Source organism: Hyaena hyaena, unplaced genomic scaffold (genome assembly GCF_003009895.1).
Source record: "Hyaena hyaena isolate Hyena2069 unplaced genomic scaffold, ASM300989v1 scaffold_350, whole genome shotgun sequence".
NCBI classification, from domain to species: Eukaryota; Metazoa; Chordata; class Mammalia; order Carnivora; family Hyaenidae; genus Hyaena; species Hyaena hyaena.
This window is the reverse complement of record NW_024080980.1, coordinates 1,837,845-1,859,003: the sequence shown is the minus strand read 5'-3', so window position 1 is coordinate 1,859,003 and position 21,159 is coordinate 1,837,845. Positions and strand designations below refer to the sequence as shown.

At 44.8% G+C, this 21,159-nt stretch overlaps 1 protein-coding gene across 8 annotated transcripts in view; it reads right to left on the bottom strand.

The window, feature by feature from the left end:
• The window catches only part of SEC22C (SEC22 homolog C, vesicle trafficking protein), a 38,690-nt gene that overhangs the window by 4,551 nt on the left and 12,980 nt on the right, over positions 1–21,159 (bottom strand). For 5 of the 8 annotated variants that reach the window (XR_005531360.1, XR_005531361.1, XM_039249838.1 and 2 more), the window contains exons 2-6: positions 18,599–18,807; positions 14,882–15,045; positions 12,821–13,000; positions 10,202–10,320; positions 8,705–8,770 (exon numbers count right to left, since the gene is read on the bottom strand). Coding sequence is in view for 6 of the 8 variants with exons in the window: in XM_039249838.1 (XP_039105769.1) it covers positions 8,705–8,770; positions 10,202–10,320; positions 12,821–13,000; positions 14,882–15,045; positions 18,599–18,780 (711 nt within the window). In the remaining 2 variants the exon portion in view is untranslated. Of the gene's footprint in view, positions 1–1,183; positions 1,607–5,435; positions 5,991–8,704; positions 8,771–10,201; positions 10,321–12,820; positions 13,001–14,881; positions 15,046–18,598; positions 18,808–21,159 lie in introns of those variants that run through there. The other 3 variants (XM_039249843.1, XM_039249844.1, XM_039249842.1) reach the window with 3 other exon arrangements.

The following is a 21,159-nucleotide window of genomic DNA, read 5'->3' as shown; positions in this document are numbered from 1 at the left end:
CGTACTTCTTCTCCCTGGCCCAGAGAGAAGTAGAGCCCAGAAAAAGGAAAGCAATTCAGCAGCCTGAATGGGCACCCAGCCCTCCGAGGGCAGGAAGGGCAATTTCATGGGCCAACATCCCCTTTCACTCTTTGTGGCATACAGTACCTTGTCGACAAGGAGGTTGAACCAGGTGGTGGCAGGTGGTGTCTAAAGGCTCTACCAACTCCCAAATCCCAGAACCCAATAACTTAGAGTTTATTTTGGAAGTCTTTGCCCTCCCCAAAACTTTTGCTCTCAGGACAGACGGCGAGAAGCTTGGAGCATGCATTTCTCACTGCATCTTGAATATGGGCAGGAGAGGTCAGTGGATCTGTTTCCTTTCTGGGAATTTCGTCAGCTGCTACAGGGAAGACCTCTGTAAAAGGGTGCAGTCCCCTGGGCCAGGAGCTTGTTGGTGGGCTGGCAGCTGTGCCTCCTGCTGGCCATTCTGTGGTGGGGCTGGTCCTGGGAGATGAAACTCAATGGCCCTCATAGTACAGCCAGGAGCTCAGCGCCTAGAGCAGGGGAAGTGCCCACTCACAGGCACACAGATAAGCAGAGGCAGAGCCTAGATAGAAGGCAGGCCACCCAGCCCCAGGGCTGCTCTGTGGCTGCTGTGTTGGCTTTTCCAAGGTCTTTCCTGGCCCCACGACTGCATTCCAGAGTTGAGAGGTTAGTACTAAGGGCTGAGGCCCTGTACCTCTAGACACTGGACAGGAGGATGTGAATTCCACTTCTTTCAACACCCTCTCCCCTCCATGATGCCAGGCCCGCATCACACCCTCTAGGAAAACAGACCCATAACTCAAAATTTTTTACACAAATACATGCAACTTAATAAGCACCTTAGATTTATTCTCCTCTCACTTCTGAAGCCACCTTATTTAATTTATATATACATAGTATATAAATGGCTATACAATATTCTTTACATATATTAACACAAGTTTAGGCTTTACTACTGTGTGAGAGTTTGTTAAAACATACCCATCATTTATTCAAAATAGATCTTTGTTATTACATGAAAACAGTAAGAAGCTTGTACAACATGGACAGCAAGCATTCAAAACGAACATGTGAAGCAAATGGTTTTGCCCTGACTAAATCAGCCTCAATCTTTTGTGCTCTTAGTAGAAAAGTCTATTAAATAAAACAGAATTTGGGGTGGGGGTGGTGGGTCAAGTCATATGAATAATTCATTAAATATACTTCTGAAGTAACCCCAGAATCACAGAAGGGTTAAAGAAGGTCACACATAGAAAGCACAGGTTAGAAGAAGAGAATGGGTTTGATCATTTTACCCTAAATAAAAGGTGCTTGTGAGCCACGGCTCTGCCATCAGTACACACGGGCAGATGTTTCCATATCCGGCCATTCCCAGGTCTTACTGACAAGCCCTTTTCCACAGGTTCCCAGCCAAGACGTTACCCCAGCAACAGAGGTCTGACATCACGGCTCCCAGACGGGAGGCTCAGAGCTTCCCTCATCTGGGTCAGGGATGGGCCTTGAGGTTTGGTTTAAGCAGCAGAACCAGCCTCGCTGGATCCTGGAGGGCCCAAGGCCAACAGTATCAAGAGTCCTGTGACTGGAGGGCAGGAGGTATGTTCAGAGAGGAGAAAGAGAGGTCACTACCTTTCTAGATGGAAAGACTGAGGCCATTTACATTGCAGTATCCTAAAATGCCCATTTTTGTAAAATCTGGAAGACACGGCTACCCCTTGTGGCCTGGAGTGTGAACCTCGTCTCATCAGGTAGAAGCCGTTCTCTTCCTGCCCACGAACAAGGGACTCCCCCAGTATCCTCCTTCCCCAGGCTGACAGCATGCCAGGGGATAGGGTGGTTACCCCACTTGAGGGCCCAGGGACCCAACAGCATGATTGCCCATAGTGGTGTAGGATGGAGTTGGAAAGTCAAGTCTCTCTTCCTTGACCACTGTTCACACCCCCAGAGCACAGGGGAGCTTCCCTGTACCTGGGCAGGATTCTGTGTAGGAATGTGAGCCACACCAGAGCAGGGATGCAGTCTGGCCCCCATAAACCCTCCCATGCCTGCCGGTCCTTGCTTGCACTGCCCTCAGCATGCACAACTGCAGATTCCTGAGGGCCACCTGCCCTGCACATTGCAGTGAGTGGCTGATGCCTTCCAGGAAAAGCAAACAGCAGCCATGGCTGAAGGTGCAGCACGCGGCCCCGACATGCCAACGGGTAGCTGCTCGAGGGCCCCCAGCTCTGCTCCTCACCTGTCTCCTGCTTCTTGCACCATAAACAGCTGGCCCTCCTGGAAGGAGTCTTTGACTTTGAGCAGTGCCAACCACCAGAGACCCCCGAGCGTGTGCTGAAGACTCTGGGGACACAGAGAACACGGCTGGGGCTCAGTGCCATCTGTTCCGCCCCCAAGACTCCTGTACCCACCGTGTCCACTACAGTGAAAGTCGGCTTTCCCCACCCCTCCAGAGATTCCTGGCTTAGCCTCTGTTTCCAGGGCTGGAACGTGTGGGACAGACATGGAAAGAGGCAGAAGAGTCCTGGAGAATGGGGTCACCGAGGTAAAGAATAGGGAGCCCAAGGTGCAGTGACAGAAATGATATTAAATGTTTGAATTTCAGCACTCCTCGTAACACCCATTCCCACTCCTTAAGGAACTTTAAAACATGTAGCCTTGCTTCACAACGCCTGCAACAGAGTTCACAGACCACAGGGGTGCAAGGCTGAGAAGCAAAACCAGGAGTCTCTGGCCCCATTGCTCCTGCCACCAGCAGTGGGGCCTCTGGTACTGCGAGGAAATACCACCAGAAATACGGCCCTGATTGTCTCTTCCCAAGAGAAAGAAACTCAGGAATGGTCCTGACCACAGTAAGGCTAGCCTAGGGAAATGAAACCAGCGTTTCTCTTGCCTGCACACTTGGGGAAGGGAAAACTCTGTGGGCCTTGGCCCCATGGCTGGGAAACCCTGGCCGAGAGCACTGAGCCACGTTCCCAGCCCAATAGGGTAGACGGGAATAACACACTCTGATGTTCCAAGACCTTGCTGTATCTGATCCCAGAAGGCACTTTTAAGGTTTGTTTTCAACATTACTTCATCTATTCCCAGATCCACCCCTGCGAGGTTGGTTGGGCATGGAGCACTGCACCATGGGAAAACAAAGTGCTAGAGCAGCAGCAAATCCGTGGAGTAGTGAGGAGGACTCCTGCGATGTGGAGCCGGCTTTCTGGAATCAAGGATGACGCAGGGAGCCACAAAATTCCAAGCCTGAACCAGGTCAACCCGGAGCCAGGATTTCCCTTGGACAAAATCCCCAGAACTATGTTCCTATCATCTGTCTCCTCCACCAGTGAATGAGGCTTCCTTTAGCTGGGTTCCAGCTGAAAAATATTTCTGTGGTTACCATTTTGTAATATTTGTCTAGTGCATCTTTTCCCGCCCATTTGCAAAACCCAATCTGAAACCCCATGTAGATGTTAACTGAGGAAAACCACATTCAACCAGGGGTAGACAACATCTCCACTAGTGCAGGAAGCATTCATCAGGAGGGCCTACCCTTTAGGACGGTTCTCTCTCATGCCTGCTGAATAGGGATCACAGACTCCACCCGAGAGCGTCTGGGGTACAGGGCTACACAGTAATAACACATGGGCTCAAAAAATAATAACTCACTGGTAGGCTGTTCTCACCAACTTTGAAAGCCTTTCTTCCTTTCTTTCTCTTTTCTTTCTTTTCTCTCCTTTCTTTCTTTCTTTTGTTTTTGATGTTTCTAATGAACAAAGACTTCTCTCCCCTCCTTGACTTTCCATTCTATTTTACCATCTCTTCAAAATTATCTCCCAGAAAGGCTGAAGATTCACCTGCTGTGTGCACAGAAAATTATGAAGATGCAACACTGACGGAGAGACAACTGTGCTGTAGACATCTGAGGATGATACTGATATAACTTTCATACCCAGATATCTTGATTAAAAATAGAAAATTGTATTATAAGAAAATTACTGTGGCATCATTTTCCCAACAGTTTCTAGTCACATAAACTTGTTTTTCTTAAAGCGACACCAGGGTAGCTCAATAGCAATGCACTACCAGGAACAACCAAGTACAACTGAGTTCCCTAAAATGATATTCTTGCTTTCCCTATGTACTCAATGACTCTTGTGAGGATTTTTAACTTTTATGAATTATCAAAGCAAGATTTTAAATTTATCACGACCACATAATTCAAACCAAAATAGCCCATGCAACTGCTGTTGAGCTATTCAGATTCCAGACATCTGCCAAGAACAATCCAAAGCGGGGGTGCCTGGGTGGCTCAGTTGATTAAGTGTCTGAATCTGGCTCAGGTCATGATCTCACAGTTCTTGGGTTCAGGCCCCGCATAGGGTTCTGTGCTGACAGCTCAGAGCCTGGAGCCTGCTTTGGATTCTGTGTCTCCCTCTCTCTGCCCCTCCCATGCTCATGCTCTGTCTCCCCCCAAAATAAAATAAACATTTTTAAAAAATGAACAATCCAAAGGGCAAACTCCTGAAATGGCCTCCTGAGTGGTACTGGACAACCCAGGCTGAAATTTCTGGAGACCAGAGGTGTCTTATTTTACAGATTCACATTTTGGAAAACTATGATCAGTCACTATTTTGACAGAGAGAAGTCGAGTAACTTTTCAGGGCATGGGGTTTATTACATCTTTATGAAGCTTTCAAAAAGTTAACACCTGCTTAACTCCTGTTCATAAAGAACAAGGCCCTCAATCTAATTAAGATGACTGGGAGAGGGGCAGAGGAGTAATTAACTTGGGAGGCCTTCCAGAAACAGGTACACAGGGTAAGACATTCATCATCACTAACATGACAGGCACTCAGCTGCCATGTACTAGGCTGATGACAAGAGCTTTTGTTTTTTTGTGTTTTAAATACAACCTGCATTGATAAAGTGCCACTGTGTGATCAACTACTCCCGTCTGTGGCCTCACTGCAAAAAATCTGAAACCCTCAGGCTTAAAAGCTCATCCTCAAGAGCTTATGATCCAGTGGCACTGGTTACTCAATGTTTTAAATATTCAAATATACCCTGCACACACATACAAAACTTTTCTGTACTCACACAGTCCCACCACCATAAAAAGTTATATACAAATAAACTCAACTTTCTTAACCATTTTCTCAGCTTGAGTTTGTCCTTTCCCCAAATGAAGGTAAGTTTAATGTATATCCAAAATATATTTAAATATTCCAAAGGTATTGTATCAGACCTAAGTTATCAAAAAATGTAAACAAAATTTATCTAGCTTATATTTATAAGCCATATTTTACAATGTTTAACTCACCCTGTATTGACCCTCTAAAAAAACTAACCAAGTCCCATTTACACTGAAAAGCTGATGTGGGTTTTAAAGTGGTACCTCAGGGACAACCGCCAGTTACTAAAGCTAGTATTATTGAATCTAGTGGTTTATTGCATCATTCCATGTAAAAGACCAAAATAAGTCCATTCTTCCCTTCCAATAATGCTCCTTCTGACTGAGCCCCCAGATCCTGTGGCCCTACGTAAATGTGCCGAACAGGAGATTCTGTAGAAATGCCCAGCACAAACCTGGGCCTGCGTATCCAAGCGACCTCACACTTTCCTTTGCACCTGTTAAACATCCCCAACTTTTGGTATCGGTCTGGTTTGGTCGAAAGGAACTTCAAAGATGGAAACTCGAGGTGAAGTCGAGAAGCAAAACGAGAAACAGAGATGACTCTCACAAGGAAATGAAAGGATCCATTCATCACACGATGTCCTCTTCAAACTCCACAGTCAGACTGCTTCTCCTGAAGCTGCCTGGTCAGTATCTGATATGAAGACAGAAAGGCCACTCCTATGTGGAAAAGGATTTGCCAGAGGTTCCTTAGCCCATGCAGGTACATGTTGCCCAGGCAGATAGAGAGCAGCATCAGCACCACCTTCACAGTCCTGGCCGGACTGTAGAACAGGTACAAATAACACTGAAATGACACCATAAAAGGCAGTCAGGTCAGAGAGGAGAAAACGGCCACAGGTCAGATTGGAGATTCACTTTCTACATCTACATGCAGTGTCACCTCACACACAGTGGCTTCTTAAACTGAATTCATGACAATGGAGCCTGGACTTGCCAGGTGAACTGCTGTTAATCAAATCACTGGATGAAAGTGGAGACTCAGAAGAGACCAGAAAAGTGAAGCAGATGTCACAGGAGGATTTAGAACACGACACTCCTCAAAACATTTAAGAGTGCTTGCTTTGGCAGCATATATACTAAAACGTTTAAGAAATACAGACAAAAATGCCCAGGCTGGGGCACCTGGGTGGCTCAGTTGGTTAAGCATCCAACTTTGGCTCAGGTCATGATCTCATGACTTGTGGGTTCGAGCCCCACATCGTACTCTGTGCTGACAGCCAGCTCAGAGCCTGGAGCCTGTTTTGGATTCTGTGTCTCCCTCTCTCTCTGACCCTCCCCTGCTCACGCTGTCTCTCCCTCTCTCTTTCTCTCTCAGAAATAAATAAAACATTAAAAAAAAAGAAAGGAAGAAAAGAAATGCCCAGGCTGTGGGCTGTGAAAAATGAAGAGGTGTAGGTAAGGGAGAGAGAGCCAGGCCAAGATACCCCAACAAGAATGACTGGCCTCCAACTGGACTTTTCCTTCTGGGGAGTCATAAAAGGTGGGAAAGCCAGTGAAAGAAGCCATGCTTTCATTATTTGTTTTTCCTGAGTTACAATGACATCAAGGACCAATGTTCCCTAGACATCCTCCTTATCATGTCTTCAAAAGCATCTCTGATACAGGGAAAGGTCTTATAGCAAGGAGAGGGACTGACATTTTGTGTAGGGCATTCACACAGAAAAGAGGCCATTCTTGTCTGCAAAAGTTAAAAGTAACTTTCTGGTTCAATGTTTAAAAAAAAAAAAAAAAGAAAGGAAAAGCAGTCTTAAAACACAGAGCAATTCACTAAAGGCTCAAGCTCCAGTGGGAGGGAGAGCTCCCCACTGAAAGAGCTATCTGAGCACGAATGCAGTTGAGGGAGTGAAGGCCAAAGTGCAAGATCCCTGCAGCCCTGGAATGCAGGCTCTCTGGCACTTCAAATGGCAATACTCAAGGTTTTGGAGACTTGACTTATAAATGTTTTTTAATTTACATTTATTTATTTTTGAGAGACAGAGAGAGAGCACAAGAGGGGTAGGGGTAGAGAGAGAGGGAGACACAGAATCTGAAGCAGGCTCCAGGCTCCTAGCTGTCAGCATAGAGCCCGATGTGGGGCTCAAGTTTGCAAACCATGAGATCACGATCTGAGCCAAAGTCAGACACTTAACTGACTGAGCCACCCAGGTGCCCCCTGGAGACTTGATTTCTAAAAAATAATTGCATTTTCAGTCCTGGGTTGAAAATTTCTTTTCCCACAATCATGTCACTCTTAAAAAATAGACCGTTCTAGGATGTACGTGAGACAGAAGTGTTCTTAAGAAATTTTAATTGAAAGGAAAAGAAAAAAAAGCTTAAGAATGTAGACAAAGTACTAAAACCTGAGCCTCTGTGGAGGGTGAGGAAAGAAAATTAAAATCAGGTTTTCTTTTTTACTAGAATGAACTCTGCCTATAGGGGAGTCAAAAGCTCTGTTTTACTCTGTCCTGTAAGCAGGCAGCTTATTTGAAAATAACTAAACATTAATCAGGGGTGCCTGAGTGGCTCAGTTGGTTAAGCAGCTCAGGTCATGATCTCGAGGTTCGAGTTTAAGCCCTGTGTCGAGCTCTGCACTGACAGCTTGGAGCCTGGAGCCTGCTTCAGATTCTGTGTCTCCCTCTTTCTCTGCCCCTCCCAGCTCACACATACACTCTTTCTCTCTCGCAAAAATAAGCAAACATTTTTAAAAAATTGAAAATAATTAAACAGTAATGAAAGCCTACTAGTTAATGTTGTAATGTTTGTCTCATTTCCTAAGGACAGATTTGAGTCAGATGGTATTACTATTAAAAAAATTTTTTTTTACCTAGTCTTGTTTTTAAACAACACACACCACACACACACACACACACACGCACACAAGTAGTTGTTCCTTCTGCAGAAGGCATTTCTATACTTGGACTGCCCTGACAATACGCAGACCCTGCCTCACATTAGTCAGGCCACCCACTCCCCACAGCACTCTCATCCCTCCCTTCTTAAAATTTGAGTCCAAGAATTCTTGGCTTCTGTTCAGCCACTGTCAAAGGCTCCGTGCTCTCGGGCAAGTGGCTTTCCCTTTTTGAGTCCAGTGCTGTTCCCCTGTAAAATGAGAGGACCGGGCAGGATGGGCCACGGGTCCTTCCACTAAGGACCTGGTATGTCCATGACACGCCTTGGTGGAACAAAATCACATCTAGAAATCCGTTCATGGTTCTAACAGAAGAACAAAATAAGCCCATGGGTTCAACCCACTCAAAATATCAATGTTTCGGGGCGCCTGGGTGGCTTAGTCGGTTAAGCGTCCGACTTTCGCTTAGGTCATGATCTCGCGGTTCGTGGGTTCGAGCCCCACGTCGGGCTCTGTGTTGACTGCCAGCTCAGAGGCTGGGGTCTGTTCCGGATTCTGTGTCTCCCTCTATCTCTGACCCTCCCCTGCTCACGCTGTCTCTCTCTCTCTCTCTCCTAGAAATAAATAAAACATTAAAAAAAAATTTTTTAAAAAATCAATGTTTCACCCACCTGGAAAATACAGGCTACAAAAGGAATAAGAAAAGCCAGAATAGTTCCAATTTCCTCATGGGCAACCTAAAACAAATGTAAGAAACAGAAGAAAAGGAATATTTGGATGAAAGGAAACACTGACATGAAGCTCTTCACACCTCACTGGGTCTGGTATGGTGGATAATACAAACTCCCTTACTGAGACAGTAGCCCCTGTTTGTATGACAGAACTGGGGCTGATATACAACTATTTCCAACAGCTGGACAGACCACATGCCCTCCTGTCCCCATGCATCTGTACGAAGTCCCCAGGCTGGAATGTCCCCCAACACTACTACCTCTCAAAATCCTACTCCTCTGTCAGCACTAAGTTTTCCCTAATTCTGCACCCTTCAGGTACTGCTACCTCCTTAGTGATGTCACCACACTCTGCCTTATGCCCCATCTTAACTGTTTCATTGGCCATGTAACTGTTCTAGTGTGTACAGATGCTTGGCAAGTATCTGGGTATGGGTAACCGTAAAAAATAAGAGTGGGAAACACGGCACACATTGGTCAAAGGCAAGACACAGTAACAGGCGGTCACCGCTCTTGCAGCACGGACCTGCGGCCACTCTCCACACAGGCCAGTCGACATCAGTCTCCTGAGATCACCATCAGCCATGCTTCAGACTTTAGCTACCAGAGAGACAGGGTGAGCATTCTGACTCTATTTCTAAAAGCAGTGTCTATCTGCTTATGCCCACAGTGATTCTATACTTTTTCAAAGTGCTTTACATACTTCAAAATTTAGAAAAATATTTTAATAGCACTGACATAGAAAGAGGCATTGATTTGAGCAGACCAGCAAATCAACTTCCTAGTGACACAGGTCTCTGACAAAGACATAGGTAAGTGGCATCTGCATGATATAAATCAGACTAGGAGGCAACTTTTCCCAGGCAGAAACAGCCTAAACCTCAGAGGCTGAGAATCAGATTTGCCTTCAATGAGCAATCAGGCCCCTGGGGTGACTCCTGGGACCCTAAGGATGTCACCGTAGCAAGCTATTTCTCACCAATTCCCCCAGCAGGCTCCATTGGCTTCTTGGGACAATGGACACAAAAGAGCAAGTTTTATATTTGTTCAGTTTACTATAAAGAATAAACTTTTGGGGTGCCTGGGTGACTCGGTCAGTTAAGTGTCCGACTTCGGCTCAGGCCATGATCTCGTGGCTCGTGGGTTCGAGCCCCGCGTCGGGCTCTGTGCTGACAGCCAGCTCAGAACCTGGAGCTTGTTTCAGATTCTGTATCTCCCTCTCTCTCTGACCCTCCTCTGCTCATGTATGCGCTCTCTCTCTCTCAGAAATAAATAAAACATTAAAAAAAATTTTTAAAGAGAGTAAACTTTAAAATAAAAATTATTTTAATTAAACTGTTAAAACCTATGTACATAATAACCTTACAAATAAAGTGTCTCCCCCTCAGTTTCTGTCATTATAGGTCCTTCAAATTAAACTATGAAAACAAAGGGTACCTGGAGAGAATGTTCTGCGAGGTGAATCCCACGGATGAGGTTCAGAGCAGCACACATGATGTTGAGAATGAGCGAGAGGACACCCAAGGCTGTCACTGGCTCCATTCGGAAATTAGGAGCTTCACAATTAAAAAAAATAAGTATCTAGTGAAAATAATTTCTATATGAAAGAAAAATAAACAAAGACATTAACTAGATCTCCACTAATAATAGACTCATTATGTTAAACACAGAATTACAAACATATTAATTAAAAGCAGCTGCAATTAGAGGGTAAAAAGGCAAGAAATGGAGGACAGAATGGATCTGGGAATCCAAAGTGAGTTTCTCTCAGCAAGAGGCCTGTCGCTGAGTTAAGCACAGGTTTTACCAGGCCTGATTTTCTTTCTCCTTAAAGCACTGGTTCTCAGAGAGGGGCGATTGGCCCCTCAGTGGGCAACTGGCAATGCCTAGAGATACCTGGGGTTGTCAAAACTAAAAACAGGGTGTTACTGGCATCTAGTGGGTTGAGGCCAGGAATGATTCGAAGCATCCTACAATGCACAAGACAGCCCCTCACAACAAGGAATTATCCAGTACAAAATGTCAGTATGGCTTAGGCTGAGAAAACCTGATGTAAAGTAATTTGTGGCTTTATTTGTAAATGGATTGTCAAACTGAGAGCATTTCTACTATACACTTCAACTCTCAGCTTCTAAACAAGGACAGTATTCAGTGTCTCATGGGCTTCTGGGGCAATGTGCTGCAAAGGCAGTTTTTTAAATTCTAAAATAACTGGGAAGAGGAAGAAAACACTGATTACTCAAGCTACAATCTGTTTTTGGAGCTCTAGAACAAATGATCGTTCTTTCTTCAAAGATAACTAATAAGACTGATTGTGGTTCGGACCATTAAATGTCCAACACCTTGCCCCCATTCTCTTGGTACGATCTTTTAAATCATCCCTTCTTGTCCTGACATTTCACACACACACGCGCACACACACACACACACACACACACACACATCTAGCCACAACCCAAGTGATGTATATGGTTAGTGTGTTAGAATTTCCACTGAGCTATCAAAGCTCTTGTTGATCAGAACATGCTACCTGTAAAGATTCTAGCCTCAGGACAATAGGGTGAGTCAAACCACAGTAAAATGTCCTAGAAAGATAAGCAAGTTGATATTTTCTGGATTTTACTCCTCTTGTCTAAGTGATTGAAAAACAAAACACATGTTACAGAGTCACTCCATTTTTACATATGGCAAAAGAAGAAGCTTGGGGCTCAACTACCCAGTCTTTCTTCCGTAAAAGTTAAGTTCCTTGTCAGTATAAATTACAACTTATTGATTGGCATGAAAGCCAATCCAGGAATATATTTGGTTCAGATTTAAATAGATTAAATCAAAACACAAAGTTAGGCCAAAAATGTGAACATTAAAAAAAAATTTGTTTTCTTTTTTTTTTTTAATGTTTTATTTATTTCTAGGAGAGAAAGAGAGACAGCGTGAGGAGGGGAGGGTCAGAGAGAGAGGGAGACACAGACTGAAACAGGCTCCAGGCTCTGAGCTGGCAGCCAGCACAGAGCCCGACGCGGGGCTCGAACCCACGAACCGCGAGCTCATGACGTGAGCCAAAGTTGGATGCTTAACCGACTGAGCCACCCAGGCACCCCCAAAAATGTGAACGTTTTAAATACACAACTTTTAAAATTCAAGCAATGACTTTAATATAAAAACTATTAAAACAAAATAATTAGACTTAAAAAAAATTAGACTGTTATAGTGTAGACAACTCTTATCTTTCAAAGGATTCAGCTCTTACACCATTATAGAATGCTTAGAAGGTAAATATCCATTTTCATTAAAAATTGGTTTAATTGTAGGGGCGCCTGGGTGGCTTAGTCGGTTAAGCGTCCGACTTTCGCTTAGGTCATGATCTCGCGGTTTGTGGGTTCGAGCCCCGCGTCGGGCTCTGTGCTGGCTGCCAGCTCAGAGCCTGGAGCCTGTTTCAGTCTGTCACTCCCTCTCTCTCTCTTACCCTCTCCTGCTCACGCTGTCTCTCTCTCTCCTAGAAATAAATAAAACATTAAAAAAAAAAATAAAAAAAAAATTGGTTTAATTGTGATAATTATAAACAAGGAATAAAAAAATCATGCTTTGTTACATGCTGGGCATTGAGTGCGTAATGGTCTTAATGGCAGACTAAGTCCCGGAATGCCAGGGCACTTGGCTCAGAAATCTGCAGGGATGTCCCCAGGGCTCAGGGGAAGCCTGGCTCTGGCCCCGCCCACTCTCATCCCCTGCCCACTCTCATCTGCATGGCCCTTCCCTCCTTCCATCAAGGAGGGCACAGGGTTCTCAGTGGAGATGTGCAATGTTTCACTAAGTGCTAAGATGAGACAGGATTCATTATCAAAGGAAAAAATAGAGAGAGAAGAGTTGCCTCCACCTCAGATCGACACACAGACAAGTTTTTCGTTAACAGTCACCTGGATCAGTCCTTATTTTCCAGACATATTTTATACACTCATTCCCTAAAAAACACTTCCCTGGTAGGAAAAAAAAAAAGCCAATGTACATTTGAAATACCTAACCATCTTCATCAACATCAGATAACAGAAAACCACTCACCAGGCTCCACGTGTATCTGTGTGTGACCGTTCATTATCCCATTCACCACATCTGTGTCCTCCACAGTGAGAACCACTGGAGGCTGGAACTCAAGCTCCTCCTGAATTTTTTCTAAGTTGCTCTCCATCTGAGCAGAACTTACATAGTTAAAATGCCACTTCACTTTCTGAATGATGCTATCTGCAAAAAGAGAGCAACCCAAGTTGCATCAGAACAGATATTACAGAACAATATGTGCAAAATGAAGATCACCTTTCTGAGCAAGCTAGTAAGTCAGCCAGATTCTGAGACTGTCAGGATACACCTGAAGGTCAGATGACCACTGTGTGTCACTATTCGTCTCATCAGTCTCTTCAGTACAACTGTCTACAGAGAAGGCAACAATGCTTCCCAGAACCTCAGTGACAAGGGAGTCAAGGGACAGGGGCCTGAGTCTAAGCCACTGCTGGAAGTACAATCCTGGGCAGTTCACAGAATGAGGTTCAAAAGGGGAGACAGGTATTCTCGAACGAATTACCTCAGAAAAGGTACGGGAGGAAAAAATTACAAATAAATGTGAATATATTATGCAAACTAAAATGATATATTTGAAAGATATTAATTTTAATTGTTTTGTTTGTCTTAGTATTAATTGATTACCAAGTTGTAATAAGCATTTAGAGTTTTATCCATATTGGCAAAGGAAAATTATGTACAATGCCGGTATCTAATAGCTACTGTTATAGTCTACTCTAACTCAGTGGTGAGAAAACATGACACCGGGGCAGGGTCTGCTGTTGGAACAAGCATACCACTTTAGAAGGAAGGCACATGCAGAGCCAAGGGGGGAGAAGAACATGGTCCACGTTCATACCCACTGCCAGCCAAGGCCAGCGTGCCCTCTTTGTAGGAAGAAGTGGGGCTGAGAGCAGTGGTGGACTAGGCCTCACAGGGAGACCTGGGGAGAACTCTGTCTACATCACAGATCTACCTGGTAGAGGCCTGAGTACCAGGGAGTTCCCCAGCAGCTTTGGGTGACAACAAAATGCACCAGCCGGTGGACCAAATGAGGGAGTAGGAGGGCTATGGCGGTACTGCCAGGAAGCACACGTGGCAATACTTCTCTGCACCTGACCCTTCGTACCGATGGCTGCCAGCCCCATGTTCAAGGGCATCACAGAGACAGCAGCTAGTTTACATACAGGCCACAGAATGCCCCCCAACTCCCACCTCTAAGTTCTCCCAAGAGCTCAGATGACCTGACTCCCACCTGAGGAAAAGAAAGCATGCACTACAGTTATCATGCTGGGCTCCACAGCCTCTGAGCCTCTACAAGCCTCTCTGGCAGCGCCTCTTCCAGGGCAGTATTTCTCAGATCTTTTTGAGTAAAAGTTTTTTATTATTTATTTATTATTTCGTTTTTCTTATTTCCAAATGGTTGCAGACTGATTCTTTGATAAAATACAATAAAAAAGACTGCAGGCATGTCAAATTACCATTTGATTTTCTGGACACACTCATTCTCACTTTCCGTACCTACCTCATGATAGAAGAACAAATTCTCATACCACCCTTTGGGTAGTACAGCACTGAAGCAGGGCTTAGCAAAGTTTCTTAAGCTGCCAAGTAGCAAATATTTGAGGCTTCTAGGCCCCATATGGTCTCTGTCACAACTACTCAACTCTGCTGGGGAAGGGCAAAAGGAGCCACAGGCGACCCATGAAAGAATGAATATAGCTGGGTTCCAGTGTATTTACAAAAAAAAAAAAGGGGGCGGGGGGCAGCTGGCCCTTGGACCAGTTTGCTGACCCCTGCTACAGAAGGCTGTGATAAGTAACTGATACAAGTTTCATACTCCCCAACCCTGCCTCAGGCTCTGAAGAGATAAAGAGCCAGTGTTAAACCTTGAAGCTTTCCAGCCCACTCCAATCACAGAAATCTCATGGTACAAAACCAATCTGCAGTGACATGTCAAAGGACCTCCAGGGGTTTTCCTTGATGGTCAAAGCCAAATCTAAACCATAAATTCTACACATACAATGCCATAAGAGAGAACAGTAAATAAGAAAGAGGGTTACAAACCAAATTCAAGAAAGGCGTATGGCCTGGAGGCTAGGCCAATACAGGTGGTGTCATAGGAAGCTGTGAATTCCCACCACACAGTCTCCAGGAAGCAGAAGGCCATGGCCGCTGGACACTGGTGGGAGCAGATAGCCATGCAAGCCACATCTCCCAACGAAGAGAAACTGAAACAAAAGGGCAACATCTCCATTACCAGGAACAGACCCACGTATTCCTGTCCCATATTCAGATACAACAATGCATCTCTGCCCTGCTCTTCCTTGACCTTGAACAGTCCTGGAGTTGTTTGCTGCATGTATATAGTCCCTTCAGCTGGACCTTCCTAGGACTTTCTTGTCCTTCCTCTAAAATAGAGAGCACTGGGGTGCCTGCGTGGCTCAGTTGGTTACACGTCCGACTCCGCTCAGGTCATGACCTCGTGGTTCACGAGTTTGAGCCCCACATCAGGCTCTGTGCTGACAGCTTAGAGCCTGGAACCTGCTTCTGTATGTGTCTCTCTCTCTGCCCCTCCCCTACTCATACTCTCTTTCTCTCAGAAATAAATAAAACATTTAAAAAAGCTAAAAGTAAATAAATTAAAATAGAGAGCACTTATTTGCCACCGACAGCGTGCAATCACTCCTACTGATTTGTGCATGAAGGATGCATGTTTTGTGAGGGAGAAGTAGCCTCAGACTTCTCTGCATCTATTGAGGAAAATATTTTTTTTCTTTAATCCACATCAATAGCTTTCTAATGTTGAATCATCCTGCCATCCTGAAATAAAGTCTTCTTGGTTGTGAGTTTGTACAGATGCACATACACACAACTACTGGATATAGTTTGGATTTTACTTAGGATTTTTGTGTCTGTGCAAAGTAAGACTGGCCTGTGCTTTCCCTTTCCTGTACGATCTTTATCTGCTTGTGCTATTAGGGTTATTCTGGTCTCATAAAATAAATGCAGGGCTCTCTCCTTTTTCTACTACTTTTCAGAATGTCATGCTATCACTGCAAGTTCTGGGGACTCAAGTTCTCCTATCCGTGGTGTCTCCTGACTCACACTCATTCTAGAATATCTCCTTCGATGTTCTGTAAATTTTGGTGAGAGGGCACCAGCATGGAGCTTCTTGGCTTTTTTTTTTTTTCTTTCTGTAAGAATCTCTCAAGGACTGAGTTGCGGCACACGTCTTCCAGGGTGGTTTTCCATTTGTTTGGCCAGCTACTCCAGGAGTGTCATCAGTCTGGGACTAAATGAAAGCTGAACCTTGGTTAGGAATCCCTAGGCCATGGGGAGTAGAAACTTCAACTCCAATCCTACAGAAGGCACAGAAGCTGGGCTCCAATTTCTTAGATGAGAATTGGTTTTTCCTTCTCATTCAAAGCCAAGTAGAGATGAGCTACCTCTGTACTGGTGGGCAGCTACTTCTCATGTATTGTCATTCCATCTGGACTGTGCGTGGCCTCACAATAATCCCTTCTTCATGCATGGGTCCTGTTGCAACAACTCAAATCCAAGGGCCTCTCCCTTTATGGGTGCTGAAACTCAAGCCCTGAGTTTACGACTGACTGATTACCGGAAGCCTCGGTGTCAGCTCACACACTTACCACACCCTGATACTCTGTTCCCCTTCATTTCTGGCACCTTGGGAATTCTTTATTTGAAGCTCAGTTACACATTTAAAACAATTTCTCATGTACATTTACTTGCAATTCAGAATGTTTCTGGAAAAGAGTTTTATGGTTATATTGTTCTATCAGTAGAAGTCTCTATATAAAAACTTTGTCAATTAAAAAATGATAACCTCCTCCTTATACAAGGAATTTTCCAGAAGCCCCTATTTGTGGGCTGACTTGTGTCTCCAAAAAATATGACAAGGTCCTAACTCCCAGTACCCGTGAATATGACTTTATTTGGAAATAGTCTTTGCAGATACAATTAAGATAAGATGAGATTATAATAAATTAGGGTAGGCCTCCATTTAATGACCAGTGTGAAATTTGGCTATAGAGACAGAGGGAAGAAGGCCATGTAACCAAGAAGGCAGAGACTGGAATAACTCTTCTACAAGACATGGAATGACAAAGACTGCCAGTAACCACTAGAAGGCAGTAGAGAGGCATAGGAAGGAGTCTTCCTTAGAGCCTCCAAGACAGCAAGGCCCTGCGTACATCTTGATTTTAGACTTCTAGCTAGGCCCCAGGACTGTGAGAGAATAAATTTCTGTTGTTTTAATTTGTTACAGTAGCCATAGGAAAATATCTCAACTCCTTAACTATAAAATAAGCTATAGTACTGCCCACTCGTACAACAAAACAAAACAAACAAAAAACACTTCAGTTTTATTTGTGAAAATAATGGTGAATATTTAATTCAAAATACAAATGAGCAGAACGTTTTGTATTCTAGTTTTCAAAAAATGACTGAAGCACCCAGAATTTCATTTGAAGTCAAAGCCTTTTTTTTCTTAACAGAGAAAAGGCTTGAGGTGCGGCACCAAGATCCCACATGGTGTTAAGAGAATCAGAGCATAAGGAGGGAGGGACATGAAGGACGGTGGTTTTGGGCACCCAAAGAAAGGAGGCACAAATGCAGGCAGAGGCAGCTCAGCTGTAGCTCCTGAGCCCCCAGAGCCCCCAGCACAGGGTGACAGCTACCTGGCGCCCCCTTCAGGCCAGTCCCTTCTTGCCGGACGACACCAGCAAGCCCCAAGTCAAGCGCGGCCTCTTTTGTTTTTCTGATTCTGAGACTGAATTTCTCTAAAAGGACTCTACCTTATCAGGTCAACTAAAAATGTAGTGTTCAAAGGGAGCAGGAGGAACTTGGTAAGTGAGGGCCTAAATAATCAAAAACAATGACATAAAATCTATGACAAGCTTTTTTGATATTTCAAAACCTGTCTAGTCCCTGAGCCCTGAGCTTCTTGAATAAGAAATGACAGAACACATGAGGACCAGCCCTTGGGGCCCAGTAACCTGCATTCAAGTCCAGGCCCTACCACTTACTAACAGCACAACGTCAGCTAAGTCACTTCACCTCAGGTATATAATACTATCACCCACCAATAAACAAGCCAATAAAGCACTTAGAACAGTGTCTGACATACAGAAAGCACCAACAGTACTAGCTCTTATTACTAGGATTATTGTAACCACTTGATTCCTACTTCCACCAGAGCATTTTCCTCACTGTATTATATTCAGTTAGATATCTCTCTTGTTCCCTCCTTAGCCTTTAAGTTCCATTAGAAAAGGGGCCTACTTGTGCTCATTTTTCACACCCCTGCTCTGTTACATTAAAAAAAAAATTAATTTTTAAATTTAAAAACCAAAAAGGTGAAAAATTTAAAAAGTAAAAACTAAAGGCAAGAAGTAGAAATCTTTTGTTTTCTTGGCATTTTTACTTTTCCCCTTTCCCTTCCCTGACATTATACTCTAGACTCTCCCTTTCCTCAGCTTTTCCACCCCTCCATCTAATGCAGAATAAACTACCAAACTACAGGCATGAAAACTGATTGAACCCGGATGCTCAAGAGCAACCCCTCTAACAGAAGGGCAGGAGTGGGAGCAGTGCGTTCCCTTGACTCTATGACTGCAAATGCACAAAATCTCAGACCACTGTCTGACAGCAGACCTACTCTTAACACTAAGGTACGATCGACCTCATGTTACCCCAACGTATGATTAAAAGTAAACCAAAGCTTGCGGATGTTCTGGAAGAGCGAACATGCTTGCTTACTGTATACTGAAGTGATGTCCTTCCGCAGAACCTCTACCTGGGTACTGGGTCAGTCGCAAAGCTAAAGTCTTGAGCCGTCTCCTGCATTCCAGAAAATCCTGGGTGTGGTAAAAGTCAGTGGAGGCCGAGAGGGGCAGTCCATCCCTCACCCTCACCACACAGGCAAAAAGGATCATAGACATGGTCTGCAGGGGAAGTCATGAGGACACCTGAGGAAAGCAAAGGCACCTTGTTACTGAAGGCAGATGATGGTGAGAGATGCCCCCTGCCCTTGAAACGTCTTTTCTGGCTGTTTCACCCTCACCCCCACTGTAAATGCAAATGTTGCCTTTATTGTTACTTCCCTGGCCTCTACAGCTATGTCACTCCCTGTCTTCCCCCCTTCATTTTTCTTCCTGTCTCTTCTTCACTTGTAATCCTCCTCTTCCTTCTCTCTAATGAAGCTCTCCCTTTCCAGAATTATACCAACCAGGATGAGGGAGAGAGAAACAAGGAAGCAGCGCCCAAAAGGCTCAGGAGCCACAGTAATGACAGTGGGTAGCAGGACAGAGGCAGCAAGATGACCCCAGAGGGACAGGAAGCACCAGACGCTGAAGCAGCAGGGATGGGATCCAGTGACCTATTCATGTCAGGTCACCCAGGGAGGTCGGTGCTGAGCAGTTTTGTCTTGTCCTCACATGCCGTGGAGGGATTCTGAGCATCCAACCTGAGGCTGGTGGCAAGGAGAACAGAAGGCAAAACTGGAACTGAGGGAGTATAGCATGACCTCCTGAATTTCTGCAGGTGTTTGTTATGAAGCCAGTCTTCGAAATGATGACTGAGTCCCTACAGATGGCTAAAAGAAGTCATTCAGCAAGTTATACTATGGTAAGATACTAAATATTTGGTCTTGAAATGTGGGCACTATTAAGAAACAGAAGGAAACAGATCTTGGGCCCTCATGGAGGTTTCGGCAAATCAGCACAACGTGCTTCTCAGGTGCTTGCACATGGCATAACCTACACATGAAGGCTGTGGTAGCCCCACCCAGGGCTTAGTGAGGTGGCCACTGCAGCTTTAATGGGTCTCTCCATGCACCCACACATCCTGGTTCACAGATTGTGTTCATGAGCTCCTCTACTTGATAAGATGGTAACAGGTATACACACTGATGGACCTTTCTTTCAAAGAACTCCAAATACGTAACCTTATTTGGCCTCTCAACTCTTATGAGCAGTAGGAAAGGGGAACCCCCATGATGCACACTCCTCTCTTCACCTCTGTGCCTCTGTGGATTCTTTTCCTCTGTCTGCTCCTCCTCTGATCTCCCCATATCCACATCCACAGGCACCCTCTCCATGACCCCTTGCCAGACTTGTCTAGCCGGATGTACTTCCACCCCCTACGAATTCTCAGAGAACTTAGCTCTTTGTTACCTATTTTACTAATTCATCATTTCCATTACCTAAGTGTAGGTTCTAAGAATAAAGACCATATCTGAAATGCAGAAATGAATAATGATTCCCATTTTACCCATGAAGAGACTGCAGTGGTATAAAAACAAGACAAAGCTGAAAGAAAACTTAGCCTACTAGCCAACAGATGCTACAAAGTCCATGTGTCCCATCTCCCCACACTTTCCATTCAGGAGTAAACATGTGAAATGCCTCAGGAAAAATACCTCCACACACCAAACTGCTAAGTTCCCAGCACTGCTGGCAGATCCTTGCCAACTGCCTGTGGGCTGTGCCGGCTGTACCCTAGCTGCGTGGCCAACGCTGAGGCCTCTGGCACCAGAGAGGTCAGCAGGGGTTGGGTGTATTGAGGCTGATCTCATGAACTTATACTTTTGTGAATGTTTGAAATATTTAATTTAGAAATTATTTATTTATTTATTTTATTTCTAGGGGAGAGAGAGAGAGAGCGTGAGCAGGGGAGGGTCAGAGAGAGAGGGAGTCACAGACTGAAACAGTCTCCAGGCTCTGAGCTGGCAGTCAGCACAGAGCCCGATGTGGGGCTCGAACCCGCGAACCGCGAGTACACGACCTAAGCGAAAGTCGGATGCTTAACCGACTAAGCCACCCAGGCGCCCCTAGAAATAATTTTTTAAAGACTTACAGGCACAAAGCCCTGATAGAGGCAGGGGAAGACTAGAAGATTAACTTGAGACCAGGCCTTAGGAGCAAAACAAGAACTACAACTTTCTTGCTACCTTGAGAACAGTGTTATTTGGGTGAATGCAAGCTTCAGCTGTTCTGCAATGCATGTAGAGGGGTGCTGAAGAATACTTGTAATTAAGGGGCACCTGGGTGGCTCAGTCAGTTAAATATCCAACTCTTGATTTTGGCTCAGGCCATGATATCATGGTTGTAAGATCAAGCCCCCAAGATGGGCTCTGAGCTGGGTTCTGTGCTGGGCATGAATCTCTCTCCCTCTCCTTCTGCCCCTCCTCTGCTGGTCTCCACTTGCATGTGTATACTCTCTCTCTCAAAAAAAAAAAAAAAAAAGAATACCTGTAATGAAGACTTTCTAAGAAGACTACTAGATGAGAAAGAATATAAAGACACTGAGCCCTCCCTCCC